Source organism: Spermophilus citellus (assembly GCF_964194105.1).
Source record: "Spermophilus citellus genome assembly, chromosome: 7".
Taxonomy (NCBI): Eukaryota; Metazoa; Chordata; class Mammalia; order Rodentia; family Sciuridae; genus Spermophilus; species Spermophilus citellus.
Genome location: NC_138188.1, coordinates 155,445,269 through 155,469,659, shown reverse-complemented (window position 1 = coordinate 155,469,659; position 24,391 = coordinate 155,445,269). Strand labels below are relative to the sequence as shown.

At 35.1% G+C, this 24,391-nt stretch overlaps 1 protein-coding gene across 4 annotated transcripts in view; it reads left to right on the top strand.

Moving 5' to 3' along the window:
- Positions 1-24,354, top strand: part of CRYZL1 (crystallin zeta like 1) — a 31,140-nt gene extending 6,786 nt beyond the window's left edge. For 2 of the 4 annotated variants that reach the window (XM_081301098.1, XM_081301100.1), the window contains 12 exons: positions 610-681; positions 1,954-2,031; positions 3,997-4,069; positions 8,988-9,032; positions 10,466-10,534; positions 12,378-12,511; positions 14,421-14,532; positions 17,166-17,264; positions 18,467-18,588; positions 19,649-19,754; positions 23,274-23,319; positions 23,809-24,354. In XM_081301098.1, the coding sequence (XP_081157224.1) occupies positions 610-681; positions 1,954-2,031; positions 3,997-4,069; positions 8,988-9,032; positions 10,466-10,534; positions 12,378-12,511; positions 14,421-14,532; positions 17,166-17,264; positions 18,467-18,588; positions 19,649-19,754; positions 23,274-23,319; positions 23,809-23,908 (1,056 nt within the window). In that variant the 3' untranslated portion in view covers positions 23,909-24,354. The other 2 variants (XM_081301099.1, XM_081301101.1) reach the window with 2 other exon arrangements.
- The last annotated feature ends 37 nt before the right edge of the window (positions 24,355-24,391 follow it).

Here is a 24,391-nt window from a genome sequence, read left to right as displayed (position 1 = left end):
AAAACAACTGTCTTGCAGTATGATCACTACAAAAATTACACAACTGTGGAATCCTTGGAAATGCTTCAAGAAGTTCACAGAACACAGGGCTGAGGATATAGGTCAATGGAAGCGATTTGCCTAGCATGTGCAAGACCCTGGGTTCCATCCGAAACACCACAAACAAATAAACAGAAACATTCACAGAATATAGATGTAAATTCTTCCATTAAAAGTTCTATAGACTGCTAGAGAAGAATTAGAGGCACAGTTTCACCCAGTGTCCTGTCTACTTTTTCCTTTTTAATTTTCCTTTGAAATTTAACCTTGGAAAATTTGGACCTGGTTCTCAGGCTCGTGTAAAGCCTTTTTTTAAGTAGGAGAGTAAAGTTAAACATGCTTTCTTTTAGAATGAAAAGTTGAATTGTGAACCCATTCTAAGTAAGACATGTACCCAGAGATGGCTACGTACTCTTATTTGATCACTTTATAAAAGAACTATTATCTAAGTTTACTTGTGTGAAGACTACATTTATAATTGTCATTTTGTCCTTTGCCAATACTATTTTTCAATTTGTGCTTTCACTTGGTCTGGAAGACTCTGTTATGTATGTTTTTTGTTTGTTTTAGGTGACTATGAAAGGCTTATATTTTCAACAGAGTTCCACAAATGGAGAAATAACATTTGTATTTCAAGAAAAGGTAATAAAAATGTTAAGTGAAATAAGATATAATGTGTTTTCTTTTATTATAGACTAACTTAAATGACCTGTTATTAGTTGAATAATAAGCAAAAGTTTTATTGAAGCTCCCCAAATCGCTGTCCTTTAATCTTAATGTAAAAATGCTGCTTCATATTGTAGCATAACTATATTTTTTAAAGAACTGCTACAAAAAAATTGTTGTTCCTTAGGACAGTAATGTGAAAGTTATTAGGAAGACAGAACAACCTAATCATCTGTATGTTGAAAAATTAATCCAGTTTATTCTGCACACCACAACAAAGCAAGTTTTTAGATTATAGCCATACTTCAAAATATACTTTGATTCATATGGTATAATGAAAGAGAAAGAAAAACATTGTTTTCCATAAAAATATCTGAACTTGCCAGAGTTACTTCACTCATTCAACTTTAAATGTTCCCTAATTTAAATGATCAACTTATAGACATAAATATAATTATTTCTATATTGAAGATTATTAGAAAGGTTATTCTCATAATATTGGATAAAAAAAGGATATTCTCATAATATTGTGTGTATGGCAAATGAAACAGTAATGGAGTAGCATTAACTATTTTTTGTCAGATTTTGACCTAATTTTGAATATATGACAGGGGACTAGAGGGGATTGAGGCGAGTAATTTACTTTTTGGGCCACAGCATAGCTATTATGAGTCAATCATATCATATTTAATAATATTGACAGGATGACATTGAGTGCCTGAATTTTGAATATTTTTTGCCTTTGAAGTTTTATCTAACTGTGGGATATGTTAGTTAATTCCATGGAATATGCTAAAATATCTGAGACAGATGTTAATGATGCTAAAGAATTTCATTTATAACATTAAGAACATTACAAAAATTAGTAAAGGCTATGTGATGTGTGTAAGAGTATAAGGATATCCCTGTAAGTGTGAAGGTCTGAGCTTTGAGATGATTTATATTGGAATAAAGTACAAATTTATTGCTCTGTTTTGTTAACCTAAGTTTATTGTCTGTACACATGTCCATTTTGATGTCTGAGTACTTTTCAAAATATGAACTCTAAAGCATTGTATAAATTGTATCTCCAAATTTCCTTCATTCTTTTTTTATCCTATAATATTGGGTAGTTATTTGTTGCTTTTAAAATTGAGTTAACCGTAAGATTTAGGTTCAGTTTAAATTTGTTTATGTAAGAAAATTTTAAAACAAAAAGGAGTGTTCTCATAGAATATGTAACAATATTTTGCTATCATTTGATTCTAGGAAAATCTTCCTATTACAGAGGATAACTTTGTGAAACTCCAAGTTAAAGCTTGTGCTTTGAGCCAAATAAATACAAAGGTATTGATGCTTTTATTATGGCCAAAAGTCAAATCAGAGTTTTGTAATGTATTTATAATGATAACTGACTTCTTAATGCCAAGAAATTATTGTCCATAGAAAAATTGAATCTAGGAAAAATATTTAATTCACATTTGTGTATTTCTACTACAATTAATTACTAGTTTGATTGAAGGTCTTCTATTTTATATCAGTATATGAGAATATTTTATAAATTACTTAGCGAAAGACTGAGAGTTTATAATTACTAAGGCATATTGATTAAGGGGAAAATTACCTTTTTAATAGCAATAAAAATAGAAACTAGAAACCTAATGAATTTTTATTTTTGTTTTGTTTTGGGGGTACAAGGGATTGAACTCAGGGGCACTTGACCACTGAGCCACATCCCCAGCCCTATTTTGTATTTTATTTAGAGACAGGGTCTTACTGAGTGCTTAACACCTCGCTTTTGCTGAGGCTGGCTTTGAACTTGTGATCCTCCTTCCTCAGCCTCCCAAAGCAGTGGGACTACAGGTGTGCACCATAACACCCTGCAAGAAACCTAATCAATTAGTTTGTTGACCATTGATTATGTGATATTTCTAGTTTACAACTTTTATATGGTTTTATCATTTCTCTCTCTTTCTCACTCATAAACTCATATCTCCAGTCTTACACCATCCCAAGGTTGTGTTTTCATTATTGACCATAAAAATAAATGGAAAATATTCAAATGGTAAACAAATTATTGTTAAACGTGCTGTGATAAGTAGAACAACTTCATCTTCTGAGTTTTTTAAAGATGAATAACACTTCATCAGATCATTAATTTTTTAGATTTTAATGTAATCATAATTCCTAAGAATCTTAGTTTTCTTTGATGAACTCAAAGCCAAAATTAAAGAACAGGGTTCCCATTGGGTAACTCATAACATGAACACAACTTGAGAAATGAATTGAGATTCCCCTGAAGTTTTTTCACCAAGAATATGAGTACAAGTCCTTGTCTGCATATTTATGATTGGAAGATGTACTTTTTAAAGCTATGAAAAATCTGTTAAAATCACTCTGACAGAAAGAAATAGTAAATTATAGTAAAAACCAATTGAATGAATATTATACAAATGTTAGACATAATGGTTTATAAAGATTATGGAGTAATATAAGAAAATGCTATACACATGGGAGACTTGTATTTGTAATTTTGAAAAATAAAGGAAACATAACAAAGAATTGTTTCATTTTTTTATTTGCTATTTCTAAAATACCTATTATATCTACAAATATGTTCAGTCTCTCTGGTGCTGTTGTAAGTTGCAGGAACTTAAATACATGATTATTTTAGTATTCTCTGTTATTTTAAAAGATAAGGACATACTATCAGTTTGGTTAGGATCTAACAAAATAATCTTAACAAAATACTGATTTTTTTAAAAAAAATTTCCTAAAAAAAAATGAACTACACTCTCCATGAATCGGAAATCATGGTAATTTTACTCTTACTATGTATTCTTCCCACCTGCTTCCTAACCCAAGATTTGTGAGGAAAAACTCAGGTGATTTTTAAAGGATGTGGTAATAGACCACCTTTGTTTTTAATGATCACATTTCCCTTATTCAGCAATAACCTCCCTAGATTCCCCTCCCTACTCCTGAATAGAAGACTGAGTAACAGTGTTCAACCAAGAAATATCTGGGCCTTAATTTCCCTTCATACATGGTAAAATAAAGATGTTAAACAGAAGCATTAATAGTTATTTGAATAATAATACTATGTGAAAGTTCTATATATCAACTACTTACTCATCAAAATCTTGGTTTCCTATGCTACAAAGAAATCTATTTTGTTTGTTTTAATTTCAAAAATTAAATGATATTTTCTCTTTCTGTGGCTTGATCTTTGTTCTGACTTGTTCTCATGTGTGAGGAGAAACAGGATTTATTCATGACAATAGTATGCTAACAGTTTCTGTCATGATTTAGCTTCTGGCGGAAATGAAGATGGAAAAGGATTTCTTTCCTGTTGGAAGAGAAGTTGCTGGAATTGTTTTGGATGGTAAGTTTACAAATGTAAATATTTTTTTCCAAGGTAAAAGAAATGACATAATAGTTTACTGGCACTAAAATCATAGGCACCCCTTCAAATGTAAATTTTTATTATACAAAAATGACCTTCTTAAAAATAGTACTTGGCAGAAGAGTAGGTTCCAGGAAGCCAGGTGCAGCTGGAGCAGCAGGGATGCTGATGGAGCAGGAAAGCCTGCAGGGCACATGGAGGTGAGGCACTGCCCATAAGGCCAAGGTGTGCAGGGAGGCCCTCTGCATCTGGAGCACATCTGCTTTGCCAGTGCTTCTATGGGCTGCAAGATTTTAACATCCGGGGTTGGAGCTCCGGCAGTGGGCACCGGGATGTAGGTGTCCCAGCAGATACTCCAGGACCAAGGAGTAAGGCCACACTGGTGGAGCTGGTTCTGTGCTGGTACCTTTAGAGAGGACCCAGGATGGCAAGAGACCATCACGGTGTCAAGAGAAAATATCTTCCTGTTCATGCCTGACCTTTTCAGTTGTGCCAGATTGTCTTTACATCATTACTTTCTGCTTCATGCCCTGCTGTCCTCTCATGGCCTACTCCTCCTACCTGCTCAGCGAACTTCTGGACACTTTTCAATGAACATTCCGCTCAAGCCTTTAATCATGTTCTGTCGTCCAAAGCATCATCAACTTATCTGGGAATCCAGTGCTTCAGAATCTACTACACCTCCAGGCCAGCTCTGTTGTGTTGAAAGTGAGCTCTTCAATTTCTCCAAGGAACCATTAGTCAGCTCTGTGGGGTTTTTCCAAATAGGCATGTGGATCACCACCCCCCATCATCTTGCTCAAGTCCCTCATCATTATCATCACCTGATCATGGCTGTCCTGGACAAGGCAGACCACACCAAGAAGTGACCTGGCACCTCTTGGACCCGCTTACCTGACCTGGGCATCTTTCTATGCCACACAGCTCCCTTCCCCTCCTAGGAGGTCCATTCTCACGGCTTCCTAGTGTATTCTCCAACCTGCTAGTGTGGGACTGAGCCAGTCTTTGGTGTTTTCACAATCTCTGTAATCCTGGGACCAGGCCCACCCCTGTGATACCCCAAGGATGTGGCCTACCTATCAAAGGGGATGCTTAGAAGGCCCCACCCTTAAGTCAGTGCACCTGGAGTGCAGAGGCCTGTCTGAGGACTGGGCATCACCACAACCCTTCTACTCAGCCCTGGCTTCTGGCCTGGCCTGGGATTTTGGGGACACTTGAGTGAGGGAGATGGTGCAGGGGCAATGTTTCCCAAAAGACAGTAAGTCAGACCTCTGCCCCTGGCCAGAGCAAACCTGGGGCACCCTGCCCATGAGGAAGTGGCTGCCAGATCCTTCCATTGGCAGACTCCTCTGTCTGGTCCACCCCGACCCTAGAAATCCAGATAATAAAGGTAGGAGCTTCACAATTCTGGACTGGGTTTCCTTTGAGACATTTTTTAGATCAGGGCCTGGATTAAGGGGAGATTGGGGCAAATGGAAGATCTACCTGGATGCTTTCCCCCAGTTTGCTCTTGGCTCCTTCCTGTATTCCACAGTGACCTGAGAAAGAAGCCCTTCCTGCCAATCAAGCTTATGCCACATCATCTCAGCATACCTTCTTTATGTCCTTGACTATCTGCTTCTATTGTAAGGGTCCGGTGAAGCGTCGGAGAAGGAGAGACCACACGAGACTAGCTTCATGCAATGGCAAGGGGGATTTATTAGGGATCCGTTCCAGCGCGCTGGGGCTCTGTGCTCACTCAAGAAGGGAGAGCAGCCCAGAGCCCAGAGCAGAGGTCAAGCAGAGCTTAAGTACACTTTTTGGAGAGGGCGGGGGGCTTTGCATACATCAAAACAAATCATCATGAGGCGCGGGAAAATTGAACAACAATTCTGATACATGATTAGTCCATTCATTGGCGGGAACAGTTTGGGCAGGGGTGATTGGTCACTTCTAAGTGGGGTACACATTCAAACTGATTGGTTCTGGGGCCTATATGCTTGCTTACGTGCCATGCTACCTGGAACCCTTAGCTATTAAACAACTACGGAATCAATGGAGATATTTACTGGGCAGTTCCCGCATTGTCCTAACAACTTTACAGAGATTACAGGTTCCCGGGATAGCAGGGGAATTGTAACAATAGACTTTTTCAATTGTAACAATTGTCTTTTACTTTTTAGCCCAGGCCTTGTAATCTAGAAGCTTTACAATGCCCTAGTCTTTTACACTTTAACTCAAGATTTTGCACAGTTACTAATATGGCATTTTGTAAAAATGGGGATATGTAACTGATATGATTTTGAAATCTGCGTTGGGGGTAAAAATGGGAGCTCATAACTCACTCAAAGCTTATGTAAGAAATATGCTATGTCAAGAGCTTTGTAATGTTTTGAACAACCAATAAAAAAAAAAAAAAAGATTTTGCAGCTTAGAGATTTTACCTTTACACTATTTGTATTCTTAAATACAAATAAAAGACCCCAATAGAGTGTGAACTCCTTGAAGGCACAGACTTTTGTTCCTTTCTTTATGCCTAGAAGGAACACTAACCTTAACCTGACATACAGAAGTTGCTTAATAAATATTCTGGAAAAAATTAGGACTTAATTTATAATTAAAGAGCTTAACAGAGTTTAGAAGATATTTAAGTATTATATATTTAAATTCATGAGTAATCATCTTCAGTAGGATGATTAACGTTGTCCTTTTAATGATATTTACAAATAAGCGTATATTTCTTGTATAAGCTAGCTTTGGGACAAATTCTATGTAATCATAAGTTAAATTTAACTGTGCCTAAAATTGAGCATTTTGAAAGTTAAGTACTTCATTTATCTAGAAATGGGAATTGTAGTTTCTGAAGAGAAATAATCAGTGAGATTTATGATTGCCTTAAATATTGCTTTTTAGCATGCAGAACAGTAAGCCTAATTATTTGAGATTAATAGACCTAATCTTAATACTCACTACTAAAAGGTAGTTCATAATCAATCAGTATATGTTTTCTCCCTACATATGTGAATAGGTACATTAATGTGGGTTGGTCTATATTTCAGTTTTACTGTGAATTTTACTCTTTCTCAGTGTTATCCTCTCACTTACCTAAATGATAATTTTTTGTTTTCTCTCTCTTAGTCTACTCAAAATATAGAAAAAATAAGTATGATAACCAGGGGAGCATGCATTCATTCATTCAATTTGATAAGGACTTGCTAAGTCCTTAGGATATAACTAAGATAAAGGCCCTGCCCTCAAGGAGATAACTGTCTAAAAGAAAGACAGATACATGCATTTGAATAGATTATTATGAAAGCTTCAAGGAAAACTGCCCAACCCAGCCAGAAAAAGGAAAGACTTCTTAGAGTAAATTGCCCAAATGGCCAGAGGCCAGCAGGTAGAGAATCATAGCAGAGGGAGTCATTAGCAAGACAAAGAAGCAAGGTGCCATGGAAAGGCTAGCAAACCAGCCCCTAGTCAGAGGACTAGTTGGTTTGTAGACCCACAGACAAGAAATAACAAACTTTATAACCTAGAGAGTGGTGGTAGCAGAGGTAGAAAAGAGGAACAAACTGAAGAAATATTGAGGGAGTCAGCAGGACTTAACAATGGATTGGAATTGGAGAAATCAACACAGATGAGGACCATGAATGACTTAGAGAATTCTAGTTAGGCATGAATTGGTACCACAAATTGATAAATGAAGAGGATCCAATCTGGAAGATGATGAGTTCAGATTTATACTTATTGAGGTCCAGGTACTTAAATAACATCGCACTGGTGATATCCAGTAATCTGTTATATGAATTGAATATCAAGGGTAAAGGATCCATGCTGGAAATGTTTATATTTGAGGGTTGTCAGCATGTGGATTGTATTTGAAATAATAGACTTGATAAACTCATCCAGAGAACGTGTAGAAATGGAGGAGACATGTAAACATAGAACTCTTCAGGAGGCACCTGTTGAGGAATAATTAAAAGAAGAGTGTAAAGGGGGCCAAAAATGGATCCAAGTGATCTCAAGAGGACGTGGATCGGCAGCAGAAAGGAAAGAAAAATTCAATGGGTCAGAAGCCAAACATACTGATGGGTAATAGCACAGGAGGGATCCCAAGAAGCAAACTGCAAAAAGAGGAATACCAGCTTAGAGTTATTTGCTGGGTACCAGCAGAAGAGTTTTGGGGCCATTTTGCTTAGAGACAACTAAAGGGGCCACTTCCAGAATATTGTACTGCTTCATCTTAGTTTTCCTGTGTGTAAAATAGGAAGAATAATACTTCATGGGCCTGTTGTAAAGATTAAATGCATGAACATGCTAAAGTGCTGGGTACAAGTAGGCATTCAACAGCACTGCCATTTTTTCTCTTATAACTCTGAATAAAAATATTCATATGAATTGACTTTTCTCTGCATAGGCAAAGAAAATATAATTAAATTAATTACTATAAAATTTCAAAAACTTTCTGAATGTCTTCACAAAATAAAGTAGTTTTTACATGTGACTCCTATCAGCATTATCCATTGTGTGTCTTGAGATTTGCAACTAAAATAATAATTGAAGGATTAGCCAGAAAGTGTCAGTGTTGGGTAGAAAACAACATCATCATCATAGAAACTAGGGGATGGATTATTTTCTTTTACTCCTTTATCCTTAAAGTTAGCTAGTAGACAGAAAGCCATAGAGAAAAATATATTTTTCCATGCTTTAAGTAACTGTGTGCCCCAGATTCTGTAGAGAATCCAGATTTGAAGTGTTCTGTCCTAGAGTCTTCACACACTATTATAATGTCCTCCTTCTTAGCCTTTTCTTTGAATGAATGACTTTTTATAAACCCACGGATCCTTTGTTTTAATGGTTAAATAAGAATTATATTTAGTAACCTTATGATGGTAACTATTAATTTTCTTCTCTCTAGTTGGAACCAAGGTATCATTCTTTCAACCAGATGATGAAGTAGTTGGTAAGTTTTAGTTCACAGTTCATTTTCAGTTCATTGGTTTTATTGCCATCTCTTCTTTTTTCTCTTTTTATTAACGTTCATTGTGACCTTACTTCATAGATTAAATACTTTCCTGGGCTGGTGGTGTAGCTCAGTGGTAAAGTGCTTGCCTGGCATGAGTGAGACCCTGGGTTCAGTCCCAGCATGGCAAAAAATAAAATATTAAGAGTTTGGGAATTTACTCTCAAGTATCCATTAATGAAGAAAATTGGAAGTTTAATCCAAATTAGCACAACTTTTGAAGCTTGTCAATAGTTGGCTATAGGGCAGTTTTTAAGGCTGAAAAATAACCATAATTGCTGCTGTGCTTGATACAGTACTTTTCTTCCCAGTCCCCAGTCTGTGGACACACTGAAGTCTCTCAAGAAAAGGAAAGTTGTGTGGCCTATGCTTGACAACCACTGATTGGCTGGGCCTTATAGAATCTCTGTTCTCCACTCTCACTTGAGTCCTACAGAGCTCCCTTGCTAGTATTGAAAACTAAAAATTGACTTGAAACATTAATATATAGTTTTCTTAAAACCTTAATTACTGTAATAATATTTTTCTCAAAAAATATATATGTATTTATACTTGTATCCTAGATAGTCACACAAATATATAGAGTATGGCTTTATTTGTGGTCTTTGAAACTTCCATTTTTTCATGGAAGATATGCATATAAATTTTTAAAAATTACTTAGCCTTATTACATTTTTTTTAAATTTATGATTTTTAGTTGTAGACAGTCACAATACATTTATTTTATTTATTTAATTTTATGTGATGCTGAGGATGGAACCCAGGACTTCACATGCCAGGCAAGAGCTCCACCACTGAGCCATAACTGCAGCCCCTTATAACATGTTTAAGCTGTTAAAGAACAGATTTGTAGAAAGATTTTTTTCAGCTTTTTATAGGATTGTCTGATTTTTCTAGAGAATTGATTTTTTTTTTTTTTTTTTTTTTTTTTTGTCCGTGAAGTCAGTGAAATTCTGTATTACCCCAGATGCTTTTTTGGAAGAGACCAAAAATAAAAATGAGATTTTTATTGAAAACATACCTAGGTATTACATGGAACCAAACCATAGGAAGGTAGCTATATATATCAAAGACAGTTTTACCCAGGAATTCCAGGTTTCCCCAAGACTCTGATTTAGCTCTATAACATTGACTATTATCTTTATGACACTCAAGAAGTAACAGAAGAGACAAATATGGAGACAGCACAAGCATCACTATGTGTATACCAGAAAATATATAGTCCCCTTCCATATTTCTGAAGTCTCTCCCTTCCCCACAATGATAATTACTGAAACCTTCCTTAAAATTCCACCGAACAAAATTTACACAAATATGTTCATTAGGAATTAATACATTTTAGTTTTCTTTAAGGATCTCTTTTTAAATTTTAGGAATTTTGCCCCTGGATTCTGAAGACCCTGGACTTTGTGAAGTGATTAGAGTACATGAACATTACTTGGGTATGTGGCAATTCAGTATTCCGACCTCATATAAGTCTTATTAATGTGTTATAACTGTTGGCAGGTCATGTCAATACTTCTAGTTTATAATTGTTATTCATAAAATTCATATTCAGACTAAACAGTGTGTAGACCTTTGGGTTTTACAAACAGCTTATGGTAAGAAATATGAAAATGTTTTCTTTCTTGGCTCTAAAAGTGCATTAAAATGAGAAAGGATTGCTTGTAGTATGAAAAAATAACATTCAGTTTACAACATGAACACAAAAACAGTGAAACATATAAAGGAACAGCTTAATGATCAGATCATACACAACTTTTTTAACTATATTAGGAGTTTGCATTTTTTTCCAAGTATAATGAAAGCCATTGATAAATTTAATCAGAGAAATGTTAGAATGTTATTCCAATACTTCTATTTTCAAAGATACCACTAAAGTGATTTGCAAGAAAACCCCCAAGGTTGAAATACAGGTTGAGCATCCAATAATCTGAAATCCAAAATGCTCCAAGATCTGGATTTTTTGAGTACTGACATGATGCCACAAGTGAAAAATTCTGCACCCAACCTCATGTGACAGGTTGCAGACAAAATAAAGACACACTAAAAATACTTTATGAAATTACCTTCAGGCTATGTGTATAAGGTATATGTGAAACATAAATGAATTTCATGTTTAGACTTAGTTTCCATCCTTAATATAACTCACTACATACAAGAACATATTCCAAAATCCAAAACACTTTTGGCCCCAAGTATTGCAGATAGGGAATATTCACTTAGAATATTTATAGTACATAAATAGACAAATGACTCAACTTGTAATACTTACAGCACAAATGACTCTAAGAATTCCTATGAGTCAATAAATTTTAAAAAAGACAGAATGATAGAAAATTTGACAAAGACAGTCACTTCATAAAAAGAATTTCAAAAGGCCAGCAAATGTAGACAGAGGATCAACCTTTTCAGTAGTCAAAAAAAAAAAATCAAATTTAAATCATAGTTAGAAACCATTATACACAATTGGCAAAAATGTAAAAATCTGATAGAAGAGTTTACAGCAAAAAGACAGTGCTGTGAGGGAGTAAATTTATACAAGCACACTTAAAAGTATAACTAAGTCAAAGGTAATATGGTCTAGGACCTGGGATTTCCACTCCAATGTAAATATCCTAGTGAAAACCATGCATAGTGTAACAGTGTCCTTTATAGGAGAACATTCTTAGCAGCATTGTCACTGATACAACTGGAAACAACACAAATGTGCATTGGTTGGAGAATAGATGACCAAAGATGTTTGCACACATTGGACTACCATAAAACAACAAAAACCAAAGTACCACAACCTCCCAAGTGAAAGGGCACAGAAAAGGTGTCTCCCAAAAACATAATGTTCAACATGAAAGGCAAAAGAGCAAAGAATACTTCTATTTAGATAAAAGTTCAAAACCAAGCAAAACTGAATGATGGTTTAGGAGTGCATACTTGAGTGATAAGCTATGAAGGTGAATCCCAAATTGAGTTAGAATGGTGACCTCTGGTGGGGAAAGAGGAGGCTGTTGGAATGATCCTTATGCAGTGTTTCTCTAGTAGGATGGTGCTTATTTACCTTTTGCTTTTCATTTATTAATGCAGCTGTGCTTTATGCCTATCTTAAGAGTGGATTATACGTGGGCAAGAAGGGAAACAAGGAAACCATAATGTTGGAGAAAGAGTAACAGGAGCAGGGGCTTGGACCAAGGCCATGGTCCATGGTTGAAGAGATAGAAAGAAATAGATCTAGAAGGCAGTACGAATAGGACTTGCTAATGGATCGTGTCCTCTTATTCCTTGTGATAGTTCATAAACCAGAAAAGGTTACGTGGACAGAAGCTGCTGGAGCTATTCGGGATGGAGTGCGAGCTTATACAGCCCTGCATTATCTTTCTCATCTCTCTCCTGGAAAATCCGTGCTGATAATGGATGGAGCAAGTGTAAGTGTCAGTGTTTTGTTTTGTTTTGTTTTCCTTAAGAAAAAGATTAAAGTTGACTTAGGAAATTTAGAAACAAGCTAATAGAATTCTTTGCCAATAGATTAATAACAGATTTCTTTGGGGGGGCGCGGGGAGTACCAGGGATTGAATTCGTGGGCCTTTGACCACTGAGATTTCTTACCAGCCTCCCATTTTGTTACCATATACTGCTTTTATCAATAGGAGGCAAAAGTTAGATTTAGTGTAATTAGTTTCTAATTATTTTAAACTTACCAGTACATTAAAAAGCAGACAAAGGGGCTGGGGACATAGCTCAGTTGGTAGAGTGCTTTCCTTGCATGTACAGGGCCCTGGGTTTCATCCCCAGAACTACAAAAAAAAGCAGACAAGTCTCCCCCCACCCCACCCCATGCTGGGGATGGAACTCAGGGCCTTGTGCAGTAAGCTCTCTACCACTGAGCTGTATGTCCAGCCAAGCCATTTTTATTCATTCCTGTTATACAAAGTCTGGAATTCCTACTGGTTTTGTATCTATCATATCACCAATACTTACACTTACGTTAATAAAGTTTTGGTGTCAAAATAAACTGATTTAAATGTATTCCATATATCATCAAAAAATAGACTATCATAATAATAGACACTAAAAGATTATGTAAAATAGCTGGTCTTGGGCTGGGGTTGTAGCTCAGTGGTAGAGCATTTGCCTTGCATGCGTGAGGCACAGGGTTTGATCCTCAGCACCACATAAAAATAAATAAGTAAAGATATTGTATCCATCTACAATTGAAAAAAAAAATAGCTGGTCTTGGTGGCACACGTGTAATCCCAATGATTCTGGAGGCTGAGGCAGGAGGATCACAAGTTTGAGGCCACCCTGAGCAATTTAGTGAGACCTTAAGTAACTTAGAGAGAGATCCTATCTCAAAATAAAAAGAGCTGGAGATGTGGCTCAATGGTTAAGCACCCCTGGGTTTAATTCCCAGTACCAAAAATATAGAATATGTAAAATATTACATTCTAAGATGGTTGCAAAACTTGAGATGAATCTATAGTTTTCTATTTGGCTGTTGATGAAAATCATTTTCCTCTCCTTTTCTCTGGAAAAAAGGCAAAGCTATCTTCAGCATTGGCTTCAGCCTGATGTCCAATATCAGGGTAGTAGTGTTTCCCTGTGCTCACCTCACAGGTCCAAATACAGATGGAGTGTTTAAAGTGCTCCAGTCTCCAAAGAGAGGTAGCTAGATTCCTGCAGGTACTTCAACAATGCCCTGACAGCCTCCTTTTCTCTTTCCATGGTCACATTTCTGAATGTGGCCTTCCATCCTAGAAATGATGTGCAGTGGTCAGACCTGAGCATGTGATTCATGCAGCCTTTCTACTCCCCTTTCTGAAGAAGTCAATCAGATGTTTAGCCTACTAATCTTATTTGCATTTTTTCCTTTTTATTATAACATTTTTTGTTTTGGGGTATTTTGTTTTTTGTTTCCCTAGGAAGAACTCAGGAGCAGTCTACCTTGGGGCTACATCCCCAGCCCTTTTTAATTTTTATTTGTTTATTTATGTTTTAAAATATATTAAAGTAAGCCAGGTGCAGTGGTGCATGCCTGTAATCCCAGTAACTTGGGGAGCTGAGATAGGAAGATCACAGATTCAAGGCCAGCTTCAGCTACTCAGCAAGACCCTGTCTCAAAAATAAAAAGGGCTATTAATATGGCTCAATGTAAAGTACCCCGGGTTCAATTCCTAGTACCAAAAAAAAGTGTATGTACATGTACATATATACATGTGTGTGTGTATGCTATATATGTATACAGTATATATGCTATACATTTTGTATAGCATAAATAGATTGGATATGGTCTGTACCCTGTATTTGTTAACCCATCATGTATGTGTTTTCACACAGGCATTTGGCACAATAGCCATTCAGTTAGCACACCACAGAGGAGCCAAAGTGATTTCAACAGCATACAGCCTAGAAGACAAGCAGTGCCTTGAAAGACTTAGGTCTTCTATAGGTGGGTAACATTACTCAGCGCAGACTTTAGAACATGAAATTTTTCAGGGAAATAAAAACTGCACTGATAAAATGAAGTACAGAATCACAAATGAAAGTCAATTTTAAAATGCACTAACAGCTAAAAAATAATCTGTGCTGATTCCAAATTTACTTAAGTGATATCTTTAATTATTTAAAATTTTTAAACTTATATCTTTCAATTTTTTTTAATTTTTGTCTTACCAACTTACCCAAGTTTGCATTATTAAGTGAACTTTGACACACTAAGAAATACCTGTTGTTTCTTTGGTTTCAGTCAATAAATCAATATATTTTGCACCATTCTGTGTTTCTCAACCTCTTTTACCCCATCATGTGTCCTTAAAGTTGTCTATTTTCTGTGAGACAAATGATCCATGCACATAGAAACACAAGTCAGATATAGTTTAAGGTGAGCAGGACATGGTGGAGACTGTGCGCTCTTACAAAAGTTGAACCTAAAAAATAAATAAAAATTAAAAAGTTGAACCTATTTAAACAGCAGTGAATATGGAGAGGAAGAAAATAGGAACAGAGCAACTGACAGAAAAAGAGCAAAGAGGATGAACAGAGTATAAGTGAAGGGAGGCAGGAAGGAAAGTAATGTTCATTGAACAATGTGGACATTTCCTCCTTAAGTTCTCAACAGCCTTGTGGTGGATGACCATGAAGTAGCTTCTCAAAATTTAACTAGCTTCTGCAAGTTATACAATTAGACAAAGAGACTGGAATGGGTTTTGATGCCTGATCTAACAGTAGAACCCATGTTATTTCCATTGTTCCATTATGCATCCTGCAGAGATAACCAAGAAATGAAAGGGAGGCAATACAGGAGCTGAAGGAGAAGAGGAAGAAGAATAGATTCAAAAGTTTAATGGAAGACTGGGATGTAGCTCAGTATTAGATCACTTGCCTAGCATGCCTGAAAGCCTAGCTTCACTCTCGACACTACAAAAAATAAATAAATAAATAAATAAAATGGAAGGAAAGAAATAGAAAATAGAATGTAGAAAGAAAGCAAATGGTATTATTGAAGGGAAAGGCTTCTTACTGGTTAATTCTACCCTTCTGAGGTTATTTCAGTCATCTTTCCCTTATGTCTTCTATCCCATTCCCCAAATCTCAGATTACTGTTCAACTGTTCCTCTAATCTGAACATCTCTGAGAGTAATTCTCTTCAACAAGGTGTTGAAAATATTTATAGGTGGGTCTGGGATGTTGCTCAGGGTAGAGCATTTGCCTGGCATGCACCAAGTCCTGGATTCAATCCAAAGTACCACAAAAAATAGAAATAAAAAATTTAAAACTGCAATATAAACATTTCTTTGTTTGCTAGTTCAAGTTCTGATTGTTCTATTATATAGAAATATAATTATTTTTTCTTTTTTTAATATCTTTATTTTACTTATTTCTTTTTATGTAGTACTGAGGATTAAACCCAGGGCCTTGCACATGCTAAGCGAGCACTCTACCACTGGGCCATAACCCCAGCCCTATAATTATTTTTTCTACTAATATAATACTTTTAAAGTAACCAGTTAAGGGCTGGGGATGTGGCTCAAGCGGTAGCGCACTTGCCTGGCAAGCGTGCGGCCCGGGTTCGATCCTCAACACCACATACAAACAAAGATGATGTGTCCACCGAAAACTAAAAAATAAATATTAAAAAAATTCTCTCTCTCTCTCTCTAAAAAAAAAAAAAAAAAAAAAAAAGTCTAAAATTTAACAAAAAGTAAATAAATAAATAAATAAATAAAGTGACCAGTTAAGATTAGTTTAATTTTCTTTTCTTTTTTTTTTTTTAATTTATTTTTAGTTGTAGATGGACACAATATCTTTATTTTTATGTGGTGCTGAGGATCGAACCCAGGGCCTCACTTGTGCGAGGCAAGCGCTCTACCACTGAGCTACGATCTCAGCCCAAGATTAGTTTAATTTTCACTAACAGATAAAAATAATCATGTTCCTTTTCCTTACCTTCAGGACTTTTCTCCATTTTGGGTATCGAGGGGAGGGGTTCTATGACTGAGAAAGGATAAAACAGCTTATAGTAGATAAGTACCATGTTGAACAACTATTCTTTTGTATTACTGAACTTTAAAAATGATTAAATCTAAACATATTTAAGAAACTGCTTGCTCTTCCAATTCGCATTGTAATATGAATGATACATATATATCTCTGTGTTTTCAGATTCTCAGTTCTAGTAACATAAACTAAGCTATTAAGAGCAATCTTCTGCATTCACAGACCATCCTTGGACTACTTTATCCACAAAATGCTCATATTTTTATTTTACTGAATTTATCAGTCCCTTCATTTAGAATTGAACCTTCTCAAAATCAGGCTCAATGGAAAAATGTTTTATTGAAATATAATTTTCTCCTTTAAATTTAATATTTAATAATTAAACTGCTTAACTCATTTTAGAAAACAGATTTTTTTTCTCCCCCTGATTGGCTTGTGTTGATCACATACAGAATAATACAATTTGTTTTGAACAACTAATAATAATAAAAAAATGTTTTGAACAACTAATAAATAAAATTTTAAAAAATAAAATTTAAAAAAAAAAACCAATAATACAATTGCCTGATTTCCTGTCCTTTACAGCCCGAGTGATTGATGTATCGAATGGGAAGGTTGATGTTGCTGAAAGCTGTTTGGAAGAAACAGGAGGCCTGGGAGTAGATATTGTTCTAGATGCTGGAGGTTGGTACCTACAAAATCAGTAGCTTATTTAGTTTTTTTCAGTTTGGTGAATTTCAGGGGAAAATTAAAAAAAAAAACAGGGAATAATTGTTAATGCATTTATTAAATTGGATGTTTAATTCCAGGCCTTTTTTTTTTTTTTTTTTCAAACTAAAGACTTGTCTGTTTAAATTGGAGCTTCCTGGACTGGAACTATAGCTCAGTGATAGAGTGCTTGCCTCACAGGTGTGAGGCCCTGGATTTGATCCTCAGCACCACATAAAAATGAATAAATAAATAAAGATATTTGTCCATCTACCACTAAAAAAAATACTTTTAAAAATAAAGTAAAATAAATTGGAGTTTCCTCATATTATTCCATTGTAATCACTGTGTATCTGAAAGGATAGACATTGAAGTTTAAGTAACAGAAGACAAATCTCTGTAAGAAACCTATTTCTGTGATCTCATTTGGTCCCAGGTAGTACACATTACTATCCAGATGTCTGTTTGCAGTCATTTCTGCTATGTGTGGCTGCCCTCTATTTGGATGGTTGATTTCTGTGGTGTCTATTGGAAAACATATAGAAGTTTCTTAAGTTTTCTCTCTTCTTGAACTTTCTTAGTTTAACCAATATCTATTCAACACCTAATCTGTACACTTCTGTATATATATACACACATATATATGTATATATATTTTTAAATTTTTTAAATTGTCAATGGACTTTTTTTTATATATGTAATATATGGTGCTAAGAATTGAACCCAGTGCCGCGTTGTGAATACCACCTTGGCCATCATGTGTGGGTTTTGTTTTTCTGAAACCATTTTCAAGATTTAAATTTCAAGATTTGCAAGTAACTCATATGACTATTTTGAATCTGAATGCTTTAATTTAGAAAGCAGCTCATCCCACTGTTTTAAGCCATCATTGTTATAATTAATTCATTACAAGACTTAACTATGTATTATGTTACATATTACCTTAGTTTCCAAATGCAAACATACTATTTCATTTATAATGAAATATAGAATAAATCTTATAAATATGTTCAATATGAAAGGTATATTTTAAGGTATCTGAATGTACTGTGTGTTGCCTTTTTCTAGGAAAAATGCCTCCACATTACCATATTAAAAAGTAAAACTTTTTGAACAACAAGTTTTTGTCAGATTAATATAAAATGTCTCTTTTCTCTCTATATATATTCATTTACAAGTGAGATTATATAGTAAAGATGATGAACCAGCTGTAAAATTACAACTACTACCGCATAAACATGATATTATCACGCTTCTTGGTGTTGGAGGCCATTGGATAACAACAGAAGAAAGCCTTCAGGTATTATCAGAAACAATAAAGCATTACTGTTAGAACAAAGGAATGTAATTAAAAAGAATAATGCCTAAATCTTGTTTGAGGCAAGGTATGGCTAAATTAATACAAATTCTGAATTATACCCTATGTTTAAAGAAATGTAGTTTGTTTTTTATGTTAAATACATGCTGGCCAAAATGTTAAAATAATGCCTAGTAGGAGAATTCTTCAGTTAGAATGAATTATAATTTTATTTAGTTATTTGAAAGTAGTGAGTTCTGAATTTTAAATTGTATTTCAGGACTGAGGATGTAGTTCAGTGGTAGAGTGCTTGCCTTGCATGCTTAAGACCCTAGGTTCAATCCCCACCACTCCAGAAAAAAACTTGATTTCTGGGCACAGTGGCTCATGCCTGTAATCACAGTAACTTAGGAGGCTGAGGCAGGATGATCACAGGTTCAAGGACAGCCTCAGCAATTTAGGCACTAAGCAACTTAGCAAAACCCTGTTTTCAATAAAAAATACAAGTGCTAGGGATGTAACTCAGTGGTAAATTGCCTTTGGGTTCAATCCCCAAACTAATTTTTTAAAAAATTAAAAACTACTCTTTTCTTAGTAACAAACATCACTGACATATACTTAAAATATTTCTGTATAAAATTATACAACTTCCTAATTATTTAAATTGGAAGTACTGTTTAAATGTATCAATAAGTTATCTTCCAAATGTTTTTCTGTAGAATTCAAATTAACATGTAATGGGTGATATGCCAATACCATAATTCTCATATGCCAATCATGATTTTTTACTATTCTTATGAAGGTGACTGGTAATAACCTCAACCACTTCAGTACTAGGATTCTAGATTGGTCCTTCATCTAACCTATACACCTTGCTGTTTCTTCATCATTTGGGGCCATAAAATAGAAAATAAAACATTACACCAACATTATAGTTTACATATTATTAAAGTTTACTGTTTTGTAATTTGGACATTATTTAATTTTTTTCTAGCTATGCTACTAATCATCCTTCTGCTCTTAGGCTCACAGTAATTGATTGGTCTTTATTTATTCTGTCAAGTTGGATCCTCCAGATAGCCATTGCCTTTTCCTCAAGGGAGCAACGGTGGCTTTCCTTAATGATGAAATTTGGAATTTGTCAAATGTACAACAGGGAAAATATCTTTATATCCTTTTCTTCTACTGACTTGTTTTAGGCTTGAAATTTACTTTGTACTCTACTTTCATATGATAATAAGAAAAATAATTATCTGTTAACTCTCCTTGAGTATGCCAAACAGTGTTCCAAGTGTCTTGCAGGTATTTATTTAAATGTTAAAACAATCCATGAGATTTAAGTATTATTATCTCTGTTTCACAGTTGAAGAAGGACAGAGAGGTTAGTATATGTGCAAGTACACAGCTATCAAATGGCAGAACAAGAATCACACCCAGAGGGCTGGGGATATAGCTCAGTTGGTAGAGTGCTTGGCTCATAAGCACAAGGCCCTGGGTTCAATCCCCAGCACCATAAAAAAAAAAAAAAAAAAAAAAAAAAAAATCACACCCAGAAAGCCTCCCTCCTTTCAGGGTCAGAAATAAACCATAATATCATGTGGAAGATGGTTTGGTTTTCTCTTTAACCTGACATTACACATGTCGCCTTGAGAGGTGTACACCTTACCTTTATGATGGTATCATTGCACAAAAAAAAATTCACAGTACTTATCTAAACAGTTGGTATTTTATAATATCAATGCTGAGAAATCTTCATCACATGAGGCTGCATCTGGATTTTTAAAAATAGAAATCATTCAGTTGGTCATGGTGATGCATGCCTGTAATCTCAGCTACTCTGGAGGCTAAGGTGGGATTGCAAGTTTGAGGCCAACCTCAGGAATTTAATGAGACCCTGTCTCAAAAAAAAAAAAAAAAGGCGAAGAATGTAGGTCAATGTGCACCTGGGTTCAATCCCTTGTACCACCAAAACAAAAAGTCATTAGAGACAAATCTAGTGAATGAAGTCAAATCATTCCAGTTTTGGTGAAAGTAATGAGAAGTTTTCCTGTGAGAAGGAAGGTGAAAGCAATTCCAACAAGAAAAGTCCAAAATTCTCTCAAGGAGAGTCAACTTCTCTTAAGAACTGCTTTTATTTCAAAGATCACCATTTTATATACAGTTGTACTTAATAAGTTTCAATGTATTGGATAAAAAGATCTTCATTATATGATAACTTTTGTGTGAAAAGATTTACATACCTTTACATTTGTCTCCACTGAACACCATACATTACCTTTGTCAAATGTGCATAGTTATATGTGTGCGATGTGTATAGAGGTCAGTCCCTTCTAGGAGTAATGAAAGATTTATTTCAAAGGTTTAAAATAGTAATATTAGGGTTAGGGTATAGATCAGTGGTAGAGAACCTGCTTAGCATGTGCAGGGCCTGATTCAATCCCAGTACCCCAAACAAAAAAGAAAAAACAATAATGTGTAATAAGGATACTGAATGTGTTGCATGTTAAGGAGATTTCAGAACTCTTTCCTATAGTAAATATAGTAGTCTAAAATATTTTGATTAAATATTTTTCTAATAAGTTTTTTATTTCCTTATTTTAAAAATTGCGTCCAGTGTCACAATTATCTAGGATAACATGAGATATGAACAATAGAGAATATTATATAACTATTACGAATAGTAGCTGGGCATGGTGCCATCCACCTAATCTAATGGCTAGGGAAGCTGAGGCAGGAGGATCACAAATTCAAAAGTCAGCCCCAGCAACTTAGGGAGGTCTTAAGCAACTTATGAAGACCTTGTCTCAAAAAATATATGAAAAAGGTAGGAGATGTGACTTCATGGGTTCAATCCCTAGTACCCATCCCCAAAAAGCAAATAACATTAGTTAGCATGTTTTAAATCTTACATGTGAGAATCAAAGTTGACTGTTTTTCCTGTGTTAATTCTCTCAAACCACTTCTAGCTATGATGAGAACATTTTAACTTATTTGCAAATCCCTGGATCAGGTTGAAATATGACATGTTTATATGAAATAATGTTAAATTTTCCAAAATCAAAAATATATGCTCTATACAGACCGTCTCCAACTCAATGATGGTTCATCTTAAGATTTTTTTACTTTATGGGTTTTGCCAAAGCATTCAATAGAAAACATACTTTGAATTTTTAAAATTTTTTTAGTTGTCAATGGGCCTTATTTATTTATTTACTTATTTATATGTGGTGCTGAGAATGGAACCTAGTGCTTTACACACATGCTAGGCAAGCGCTCTACTACTGAGCTACAACCCCAGTCCTGTACTTTGAATTTTTTTAATATTTATTTATTTTTTAGTTGTAGATGGACACAATACCTCCATTTCGTTTGTTTTTATGTGGTGCTGAGGATCGAACCCAGTGCCTCACTTGTGCAAGGCAGGTGCTCTACCACTGAGCCCCAGCCCCAGCCCTGTACTTTGAATTTTTACCTTTTCCTGGGCTAGCCATATGCAGTACAATACACTGCATTTTCTTGAAATGCTGGGCAGCAGCAACAACAAGATGTATTTTCCAGTCAGCTGCAAGATCATGAGGAGAAACAACCAATACTCTGCAGTGTACTGTGTTGCTAAACAGGATATTTGGTAGGTTATTATTAAATGTACTTTTGATTTATGATATGTTTAGATTAGAGTGGATTTATTGGGACAAAATCCCATAAGTCATAGGGCATCTATATGTGTGTGTGCGTGCGTGTGCGTATGTGTATATATATATATACATACGCACACGCACGCACACACACACCAATTTATTTTTCGTCTGTTTGTTTGGTAGTACTGGATATTGTATCCAGGGACACTCTATCACTGAACTACATCCTGCAGACTGTTTTTTTGAGACAAGGCCTTGCTAAATTGCCCAGGTTGGCTTCGAACTTGTGATCCTCCTTCCTCAGCATCCTGAATCTCTGGGATTACAGACATGAGCCACTGCACCCAGCAATTTCAGAAACAGAAGTATAAAGACATTTGCAGGGATGTGAATATGTGAATTAATGTTCTTTAGGTCATTCCTCTTTTAAAAGGACTTATGATCATATTTTCTAATTTATGTTTTCTAAAGTCCTGAATCAGTCTTTAGTTCTCACTTGTACAGAGGCCCCTCAATCACTTCACATAAGCTTGTTGTTGCTTGATTTAACATAGACAACTCCTTCCAGCTTTTTGATTCTATGCCTTAAATAATTCTTCAGTATTAGCAATCACATAGTTTTGATCTCAATATTATGATTTCACTTAAGTTCCCAACAAAGATTTTTTCACTTTACATAATTTTGATTCTGTTAGTGACATATATCATACACACATACTTTGGTCTGTTACCAACCAGACGTAAGAGATGTAAAAAGTAAGTGCTAAATACATCATTCTGCCTTCATTCATTGGTATAAAAGTGGTCATCCCTTAGGCTTGCTGCTCTTCCCACCTATACTTAGAAATTTAGACTCAATAATACCAACTCTCTCAAATCATTCCTGTTTTACAGGTAAACTTGACAGCTTACAGAATTTCTGTAACAACATTTTGAATTTCTGAGAGAGCAAAACTTGAAAAAGAACTGACCTGCCTAGTTTCTTCGGCCTATTGAATGTTTTTAATCCTTTCTCTTTAATGTTGCCACCTTAACAATCCTTCCAGCTACGCATTTTAAAAGATGTGATGGAGAAGTTATCAGCTGGTGTTTTTAGGTATGCTAAAGTGCCAAATCATTTTTATTTTTCTATTCCCCAGAAGATAATGTTTTTGTTTCAGCTTTTGCAGTATACCTGTTGCCTCCATATCTTATTTAGTTTAGATAAACATTTACCACTTAATATTTCTCAAAGTATATCTGGTGTTATACCAGTAAGTTTTCCCGAAGATAGAAATGTCCTATGAGTTTCCTGCCTTCTGTTCCTTTCTGTACTTCTCTCTTTGCATTTTCTCATCACCCCTCCCAAATAATCCATAGCTTGAAAAGAGGGAAAAATACAATATGTTTAAGTTGAATCAGTTTACCACTTAGAATGGATAAAGAAGGTATTTTTCCCCTTGAAAATTTAACCAATTTTAACAGTGGAATACTAATGGACAAGTTTGACCTATTTTAAAGTAAGATAGCTAAACTATGGCAACTGTCAACTATTGTCCAGCGTGTTCTGAACATTTGTGACGTTTGTAATAATTTTTCTCTCCAGACCTCAGTTGGATGAACCTATTCCACTGTACGAGGCAAAAGTTTCCATGGAAGTTGTTCAGAAAAATCAAGGAAGAAAAAAGCAAGTTGTTCAACTTTAATCTTCTTCTTTCTCAGACCTCAGCTGGATGAACTATCCATCACAGTATTTGAAGCCAGAGTTTTCCTTGGAAATTGGGAAAAATCAAGGAAGATAAAAGCAAGTTGTTCAGTGTTTAAGCATGTTTTCTGGCTCACAAGATGTTTGGTTATTTGACATATTTGAAAAATATTTTCCAATTTATTGTGCAGATGATCTAAGATAATTCTATAACATTTGAAGGGGGTACTCTGAAAGCCATTTTTAGGTTTTTTTTTTCCCACACATTTTCCTCTCCTATAAAATTCTTCTAATGGGAAAAACTTCTGCTTTCAGCAAAATCCACACCATTCTACTGAGTCTGTTACAGGCCTTGTTATACTGTGAAAGTAATGCTATTAATTATGTATTAATTCCATTTTAAACAACAAGCCTTTCTGTGCTGTCAAAATTCAAGTTTTTGAATATATTTTCAGGTCTCAAAAGTATCTAACTCGTATACACT